The sequence below is a fragment of the Gopherus evgoodei genome, chromosome 4 (genome assembly GCF_007399415.2).
Source record: "Gopherus evgoodei ecotype Sinaloan lineage chromosome 4, rGopEvg1_v1.p, whole genome shotgun sequence".
In the NCBI taxonomy this organism is placed as follows: Eukaryota; Metazoa; Chordata; order Testudines; family Testudinidae; genus Gopherus; species Gopherus evgoodei.
The window spans coordinates 21,692,509-21,702,370 of NC_044325.1; the positions used below are offsets into that span (position 1 = coordinate 21,692,509).

Genomic DNA, 9,862 nt, shown 5'->3' on the forward strand with positions numbered 1-9,862 from the left:
CCACAAGACTCATCATCCTTTCAAAGAAAGTTATCAGATTAGTTTGACACGATTTATTCTTTACAAATCCATGCTGGCTATTCCCTATCACCTTCCCAGTGTTTGCAGATGGTTTCTTTAATTACTTGTTCCATTATCTTCCCTGGCACAGAAGTTAAACTAACTGGTCTGTAGTTTCCTGGGTTGTTTTTATTTCCCTTTTTATAGATGGGCACTGTATTTGCCCTTTTCCAGTCTTCTGGAATCTCCCCCGTCTCCCATGATTTCCCAAAGATAATAGCAAGAGGCTCAGATACCTCCTCTAAGCCTCTTGCTATTATCTTTGGGAAATCATGCCAAGAATGGAACAGCAAAGTCAAGAAAGGGTTGCTAGCTTTCCATGAAACTGCACCTGCATTTGAGGGGCACCACATCTATAAGAGCTGATGGCCTTAGAGCAAAGCTCAGCCAGCCTGTGCCTGAGGCTACACCTACATCAGGAGTAGTCAATAGGCGGACCATTGGCCAAATCCAGATGGCCAAATGCTTTTTAACGGACCTCAACATGTTATTTAATTATCATCATTACTGGGGGTTTTTTAAATTATGTCTCTGGATGTTGACTATGCCTTGACCAAGAAACCTGGACAACCCTAACCTACCTGCAAGCCTGATTCAAACCTCAAACAAGCTTTACCATAAGTAGGAGTGGTTAGCTGTAGCTGGGCACCTAGCTTCAAGGGAGCCAATGGTCAGGGGTCACTGATACAGTGCAATCAAGGCTCTTGGAAGGGGAACCTCTGGACACCACAAAGAGGTAGCATGTAACTGTTCTGAGGGCTTGTCTTCACTACCGGGGTAAGTCGATCTAAGTTATGCTACTCCAGCTGGAGCTGATGTAGCTTAGGTCGACTTACCACCATGTCTTCGCTGAGCTGCATCAATGGGAGATGCTCTTTGGTCAATTTACCTTACTCTTCTCAGGGAGCTGGAGTACCGGAGAGCACTCTGCTATCGATTTAGTGGATGTTCGCTAGACCTGCCAAATCAACACCCGCTGCATCAATTGTAGCAGCGTCAATCTCCCCAGTAGTGAATACAAGCCCTCAGAAGCCAACTCATAGAATCATAGAATATTAGGGTTAGAATTGACCTCAGGTGGTCATCTAGTCCAACTTCCTGCTCAAAGCAGGACCAATCCCCAACTAAATCCCCAACTGGCCCTCTCAAGGATTGAACTCACAACCCAGGGTTTGGAATGCCAATACTCAAACCACTGAGCTATCCCTCCCCAGTGTGCAGATAAGGGCTACGCACTGGCCATCCTTTTTCACACACACAGTTGAGAACACGTGATTCCATCAAGTTGTGATTTCTGACCACTCTGTCAGAATTTACCTTCTCAGTTGTTATGTGCTGACACTGATTCATCAAGTTGACTTACAATTATTATTTGAAGTATTCTTCCAAACCTACAGATCTTGTAGTTGGAGCCTGTTTTCAGTTTTTCATTTGCTACCTTCTACTTCAGCACACATTATTACATGACCCGCTGTTCTCTCCTATGAAAATTCTCCTTCAATGTCACAAAGTGACCATTCCCCTGTTGCGTTTTGACCTATCATTCATTTTCTCATGCGGCACTTCGGCTAACGTTTGCTTTTATACATTTGCTTTCTTTATAAGTATGTTTGTAATTGTCAGAAAAGTATTTCATTAAAAATATGAAACTACAAGATTGTTAATCCAATTAGTTCTTACCATTCAATATAACATAACATATTACTATACCTCAGCAGAATCTCCAGAAACATACAAGATCTGGGCTCTATGGTATCTTTTGTTTTCAAAATCAGTAAACTGTGCCAGACAAACTAAATCAGGATATGGACGCACTGGTAGAGGCATCAGGTCCAGGTGGTTAATCTCAGCAGTAAGCCTTTTGAGAGCAATCATATTTTTTTCATCTGTTCGGTAACCCCAGAAGTGTCCAACTTCTATCACCTAAAAACACCAGGATACAACTTGCTAAAATATTTTGAATTCTTAAGTCATCTTTTTATATTATATTATATTAAATTTATATATTTATATTATATTAAAATCTGATTTCATATGATTTTTATTCTTACAATGCTTAAAAAAAATTTTTTTGTGTTACAGAGCATACCGGGAAAAATACATTAAAGCATTCCTAATCTTGGAAAGCATTTACGGTAGTAGTTTTCAAACTCCTGATGTATTTCTTAAATGAAGAAGCATAACTTTCACATCCATTGCACCAGATCCTGTAAATAAGAGACCTATTATATGAACATCGTTGTAAAATCTGACATACCAAGAGTTGAAGATCAGGCACACTGGCATAATAGATTGATTTAAATCTTCAATTTTAATCTTATTTTGTATTTGTACTCTCTTAGTTATTTTCCTAAAGATAGGCTGGTTTGCAACTAAATATAGCCCTGACACTAAATTTGGTACTTACTTTTGTTAACCAGGAGAATACATTATATCCATACACATTTAAAGAATGATATAGCTTTACATACATTTATTCAGATGCTTAATTTTTACATTGTTACATTAGAAAATGGTGGATGATGCACATTTATTTATTAGGCGACTTTTTTTTGTAATTGTTTGTTTTGTATTTAAAAACTGATTTATTAAACAAAGGAATTATCTGTCAGTAGTAAAATGAACTGAAATCAATCGCTCTATCAGCCCTTTAAGTTGATCTCTCCAAAAAGCAGTATGATTCTGATGCTTCCTCCTCTCTGGGGTCTTCCTGACACCCACCTTACCCGCACCAAGTCTATTCAAAATGCTACAATTATCTTCATGGACTTCTGTTGAGATCATGTTGATCTCCAGTCTGAGTCCTACTGGCAGGCTACCCAACATTCTTTTCCCTGTCTTCTTGCTCAGTTGGGACCTGCCTCTTGCTCTTCAGCTCTCCAGAAAAAGGAACATTAATGGACTACAGTTCACATTCCCTGAAGCCAGACAACAGCAAGCTGAGGAGCCAGAACTGAGCCCAGGTTCCAGCCAAAGAGCAGACAAAGCCAGAACAGTTGAGCTAGGAGTAGAGGTACTTGGAGAACAGCACAGAATCCAACACCTGGGGAGGAGAGAAGATGAGCCACTGAAGCCAGCTACAAGCTCATCACTCAGCCATGACACAAGGAGAAAGGTCATTCTGAGCTGGACCACATCATGGGAGCCAGGCCTCCTGGAGAGTACAACTAAATATCCCTCTTTGAAAATTATCATTCAAAAATAATGAGAGATTTTTATCTCAATGAATATTTTTCCAACTCTGAGCCACAGCTATGTGGTTTGTGTGGGGAGGAGGGGGGTAAGGAGATGGAGAATAACGGGATTTCAAGGCAACAGAATACATGAAAGTAGCTATGGAATTTAGGTGTTGCTACTGCAGAATTTGGTCCCTCTGTACTGTGGCGTATACAGGTCCCTTCTCACTTCCAAGGATCTTCACAACTTAAGCCCTACCTATTTATCTGCTGATATATGTTATCTGTCTTCCCTTACACATCATTAAGGATGCCTGCCAGCCTCTGCTGCACCTTCCCATTTTTTCCATGCCACTCCTTAGGTAGGCAATAGCCTTCCTGTAGTAGTATGCTGAGCCACTACTTTGTCCTTAAAATCCTCTTTCAAGACCCATTTCTACTACAACACCTACAGGAAATTGCCAGCTGATAAACAGATGTAGAGGTGATATAGTAATCACCACTATAGTGACAGTACACTGTCCTGAGATGCCCAGTTCTGGTATCAGAAGTGTCAGTGCTGGGGGCATTAAGGTAGATTGTGCTGATGCTGGTGCCATATTCTTCCCCAAATGGAAGATTTCTTAACTGATATTTGCCTTTCTGCTAGCAGCATTTCCTACAATTCTGCTATGCCTGGGCTATTCCCCTCCTGTCTAGTTTCCAGAGGCAGTTAAAAGCTGTAACACAACCTGTGCTAGCCACACCCTGTTCTCTAGCCAGCTACCAGAGGATTTATTCCAAGGCTGTGTAAAAACTTGTAGAAAATAATTAGTAACAATAATTCCAATGCCAACCAAGTGTGACAGGGTCAGGCCAGACAGCTACAGGAGAGTGTTAGAAGACAGATATATTAGTCCCAAATTCAGCAGATCTCTTTTCCTTTGGTAAGGTAACAGGGGCAGTTCCAGAACAAGCAGGAACTTGCTGGAACCAATTAAGGCAGGCAGGCTAATTAGGACACCTGGAGCCAATTAAGAAGAAACTGCTAGAATAAATTAGGACAGGCTGGCTAATCAGGGCACCTGAGTTTAAAAAGGACCTCACTTCAGTTTGTAGCGTGCACGTGAGGAGCTGGGAGCAAGAGGAACTAGGAGCTGAGAGTGAGAAGGCATACTGCTGGAGGACTTGGTCCTGTGGTGAGAATAAAGAAAGAGTTGGGCGGAGGCCATGGGGAAGTAGCCCAGGGAGTTGTAGCTGTCATGCAGCTGTTCCAGGAGGCACTCTTGACAGCTGCAGTCCACAGTGCCCTGGGCTGGAACCCGGAGTAAATGGCAGGCCCAGGTTTCCCCCAAACCTCCCAACTCCTGATCAGACACAGGAGGAATTGACCTGGACTGTGGGTTCTACCAGAGGGGATGGTCTCTGGGTTGTTCCCTGACCCACATGATGAATCTCAGAGGCGATCAAATCCGCCAATAAACCAAGACAGAGGAGAAACTCTGTCACAACAGTAAGTCCTTGCTTATACAGTAAATATCCAAACGACTGTTGACCCTCTGGGGGAGAGCTGACCAGGGTCAGAAGAACTGTTGGAGTTGCTGATAGCAGAAAGGAAATTATTGGGTAAGCAATTCTGTTACATATGGGAAAGAGAGAGCAGTGGACAGGAGTAGAGAGAGATAGGAGAACAAACAAAGAAAAATGGGGGAAACTGCCCTTTTTCAGGATGGCTCAAACATCAAGGTTATTATGGGACCACTGCTTGCAGCACCCTCTTGCTGAAGGAGGGCACTGAGGAAAACCAAGTCCACTTTATAGGGTCTGATAAAGGTGTTAGCCTATATCCATGTCGCAGCTCTGCAGATCTCTGTGGTGGAAGCACACACTCTTTTGACCCACAAGGTTGCCATGGATCTTGGGTAACGGGCCTTGATTCCTTTTGGAACAGGGACACTGGATGCCTTGTATGCCTTAAGAATACACAGCCTGATCCATCTGATGAGGGATAGCTTGGATATCTAAGGCCCTGATACCCCAGGTGAAAATAAACAAAGAGAGTCTGATCTCCTTGTGGATTCTGTATGTTTGATATAAATTGTTGGTGCTCCTCTGACACCCAAGCTTTGCCATAGCTTCTCAATCAGTAGCTGCGGCTTTGGACAGAATGAAGGGAGGACAATCTCCTGCAAGGCATGGCAAGGAAGATTTACCATAGGCAAGAATGTTTGTGAAGTTCTTAGCAGTACTGGTCATCATGGAACATGCAGTAAGATGTTGCTTAGATTCTCCCAGTTCTGAAACTCATTTGGTGGACATGACGACAACTACAAAACAGGTTCTGGCAGAAAGATATAGATGCCAGAGATCTGAAGGGATGGATGGTTAGGGCATCCAGCACCAATGTTAGGTCCCACTTTGGGAAGCTTGGGTTGATCGCTGCTCTGACCAGTCTAACTTCCCTAAGGAACCCATATCTGAGGTTCTTGGCCAGGTAGCCCATGGAGCCTGCAAAACAGTACACTACTGACGGCTGACACCTGGAGTGCTTGGCTGTAGTGCCTTATCCACTCCTTCCTGAAGGAAGCCCAGAATAACTGGAAACCCAGGATCTCTTGCATTTACTTTATGCTCTTGACACCAAACACTGAATTTGGTCCAGATGGAGAAACAGGCTATTAGAATGGAAGTTCTCCTAAAAGACAGCAGAGTCTCTATCACTTTGGAAGACAGACCAAGCATGGCTAAAACGTCCCTTCCAACAGCCAGGCTATCAGATGAAGATGGTCTGGGTCCTAATGGAGAAATGGTCTTTAATAAAGGATGTATGCCCTCACCAGTATCTGTAATGGTGGTTCAGCTTTAGTTGTATCAGGCTGGAAAGCCAGGATCTTCTTGGCAGGCGCAGAGTTAGCATTAGCACTTTTGCTGCTTCTTGTCTTATCTTTTGGATCACTTTCCCTATGTCATCCAGGAAGGGATAACAGGTGAATACCGTGGGATCTGATTCGGGCTATGATCATCTCCAGCATCTCCATAAATACCCTTAAGGCTGAGGAGAGACCAAATGACAGAGTTTGGTACTGGTAATATCCGTACCATAAGCCAATTTCAGGAGCCTGCAGTGGCAGGGGCACACTGGAAAGTGAAGGTATGCATCTGCTAAATCCACTGAGGTTAGGAAGTCCCCTTAACACAGTGAAGTCACCATCTGGAACTTTGTTTTCTTCATACATTTGTTGAGTCTTTTCAGATCGAGGATGGCCCTGACTCCACCAGTGCACTTCTGAACAATGATGACGATGGAGTCAAACCCTCAGAAGCATTATTCTGGGGAACTCTATTGTTCGCATGTCCAGGAGATGTGAGATCTCATTCTGGACAAGCGTGCACCTGGTGAGAGTGTTGGTGACAGGAGACTAAATGAAAGGATGGAGTGGAACCCTTAGCTTGAGTATCCATGGTGCACATCCCTCTGAAAAGTGGGAAATTCTGCCTCCCAAGTTCAGATCTGGGCAGAGGCACATTCACTCATCATCATAAGGAGCCCTGGAAGGTTGTGGGAGTACCTCAAGTTTTTCTGCATGCTCCACTCCAAAGTTTTGCCTTTGCATATCTGTTACCTTTCCTCTGGAACCTCTGTGAGAAAGAAAGATGAAAGAAGCAATTCCGTCTGATTGTGGGTTTGGATTTTCTTCTTACAGCACAAACTGGAGAGCAGAAGGACTGTTTAGGTTTGGCAGCATTTTCAGCCACTATCTTGTCCTATTTTTCTCTAAAGAGAAGAGGTCCTGTGAATTTAGAGACGCACATAACTTGTTTAGAGTATCAACATTCCACAGGGTGCTAAATACCCTGTCCAGATGGCGGAGAGAACAAAGAAGGCTGCTCAGTACTGCCTGAAAATGAAAAAAAAAAAAGTTAGAAAGGAAAGGCGAGGAGCAAAGAGAACCACCATGGACAGGTGTCACAAAGGCAGAAGTTCTGGCAGCAGGCCAGAAAAAGGGGCATGGCTAAGTCAGGCTGGTGCTACAGCTTTGAACTGCCTCCAGAAACTGCAGATAGAAGGGGATTAAGCCCATATGTAGCAGATGAGTGAGAGATACTGAAGTGCAGAAGTGCTGGGTTGTGGCACTGAACCAACTTAGTGCCGAGTTTCAGCAAGAGCTGTTCTGAGCTGTGAAATTCCTCTTAGGGGAATCCCTGATGGGTGACCTACCTCTGGGGCTTATAACCCCATGCAGTGTGAGGGTGACATCACTGTTGTAGTTAGGAGCAACTGATCAAGTTGGAGCTCTCAAAGTCACAAGCCCATATTGACACTCTTGGATTCAGAAGACTCACAGACAGGGTGTACTTGATAGCTTAGCTCAGAAGCTGGTCTCGTTCATTTGGTCATTAGGAAGACATGAAATCAGGCCTCCCTGCCCTTCTTAGAACAGCTCTCTCATGAGGGGCAGTGTTTAAACCTAGGTGAGCTGAACAACGCCATAGCAAATAACTAGTAAAAGTTGAAACAGGCAAACAAACAACTAATAACACTCTATTTGAAGCTGGGTAGCTAAGGCTATCAAGGATGCTGTCAGTTTCTTGGATTGTTGGGCTCCATCTCTAAGCTATGAGGTGCTGAGAGGAGCTTAATGGTAGCGGGCCGGCCTGCCCTTATATGCCATCATAGCACAGGATGATGACTGGAGAGCACAGGCATGCCCTACGGGTGGGCATCGATGGCCAAAAAGACTCTGATCTCTAACACGAGGTGCATGTGTACCATCAGCAGAATGGGCACATGGACAATTATACAAAAGAAGATTTCGGGTTATGTAAAAACTGATTGAAGAGTTATATCTAGTTAAAATGTATTTGTTTTTTAAATTTCACTTCCAGTTACTGTTTGTTTCTACTAGCTCCCAAAATGTACAAACACACAAGGCACAGTCCATGCCTTACAATATCGAGACTATTATTTACATACAAATGTTTTAAATTTGAGAGAAGTTGCTTATTTCCCCAAATGATCCTATTCCATGAAAAAAAGTTTCAAACCCCTCCTCCACTATTTCCAGTTTTTAGCTGTGTTTGTACAGAGGAATCTTTAAAAGATTTATTAGGTACGGTTAGTATTTTAGTGACAAAACTTTCCTACCTCTGTGACACAGATGGACAAGGGGAGGCTTGTAATCGTCTGTGACTGTTCTAGAGCACCGAACGAGGTTTGCATAGGCTCTACGATCTGCTTCTGAAAGTCCACATTTACTCTAAAAAACATAATTGAATACAAATATAATCCTTTGAGCACTATGTTCTGGGATTTTTCTGAAGTGAGAATTTGAAGTTCCGTTTAATAAAAATGAACCCGAGTCATTTTCTATCTGGGTCTAAAACAAAGTTGAGGCACTTATACCTAGAAAGAAAGATATGGGCCCCCAAATGCATATATTATAGTATGGTCCGTACTTAAAATAAATAAAGGTGGAATGGGGGAGGGCTATGAAAATCCAACAGACCATTGAGAAATTATGTTTTATGTGCCTGCTGATACATGCAACGTATCAGCTGCCCAACCAAATTCTTATAAAATTCACAAAAGCCTAGATTTAACAACTGAGTTTTCCACAATGGCATCTCTTTTAAGGTTAAGTTATGAAAAAAGATAATTAGGTTGATTACACAACTATCACTACACACACATACCTACCTGTTGCTCACCAGATATTAACCCCATATGGCAAGGCTGATGGGTAAGAACTCTGCAGGTTTTGAATACGCATTCAAACTTATTTTAACCAACAAAATACCCCTAAAACTATTCAAAACACACCAGTCCCAACTAAGAAGAAAAACAAAATTTTTGGTTCCTAGACCAAGCCATTTTTGACTTACAAGTAGCCCCGCCCCCTCAAGTGTTCAGTTAATGATTTCACCACAATTTCTGTATTTAACACCCTTCAGAATAATTCTTCCCTGGCATAAGATTATGCCTTTGATATCCGAAGTGGGCTGTTTTAGTTTTGGTGATGACAGAGGTAGTTCACACTTGATCTTAAAATAAAAGAGAGACCTTGTTCCAACCTAGGACTATGAAGAGACTAGTCTCTCTCCATAATGCAATACCTTGTGTGCCTCAATCCTGTCAATGTCACTCCCTCCATTATTCCTTCAATCATTTCTGGAGGATGAACATTGAGTTCAAGCGGAATTCTTAGCTGAAACATTTTAAGTGCCATATACACTGCCGGAAGGATTTTAAACCGCTCTGCTGGATTACGGGAGAACTCCACAAAGGCTCTGTTTCAAAAAAACACACAAATCATCCAATCCCTGAATCAGGTACTTTATTTGAGTAAAAAGTGGATCAGTTCTTCTCCTGGCCCACTTCTGAGCAGGTAAGAGAAATGCAAAAATGTTTGTAGTCTCACAGCCACTGCTTAATCTGTCCTATGTACCTTTAGAACATTTTTACATACAATTATGGCTAAAATGAAATTATTCTAGCATGCTCAAGATTACTGCGTAACTGCAGACGTAGCAATATAAACAGGAAGAGTTTTGGGCAGATACAATAAAATTAATCATAAAGGTGTTGAAATATGAAGAGAAAAGCAAAGCTATCAAGATTCTCAAACACTGGTATCTTTTTTAGGGGG

General features: G+C 42.5%; 1 protein-coding gene across 1 annotated transcript in view; it reads right to left on the reverse strand.

Annotated features, from left to right (window-relative positions):
* The window catches only part of TDRD9 (tudor domain containing 9), a 148,558-nt gene that overhangs the window by 18,652 nt on the left and 120,044 nt on the right, over window positions 1–9,862 (reverse strand). Inside the window, 3 exon segments of the mRNA XM_030558641.1 lie at window positions 1,771–1,983; window positions 8,362–8,473; window positions 9,330–9,503. Coding sequence (XP_030414501.1) covers window positions 1,771–1,983; window positions 8,362–8,473; window positions 9,330–9,503 — 499 coding nt within the window.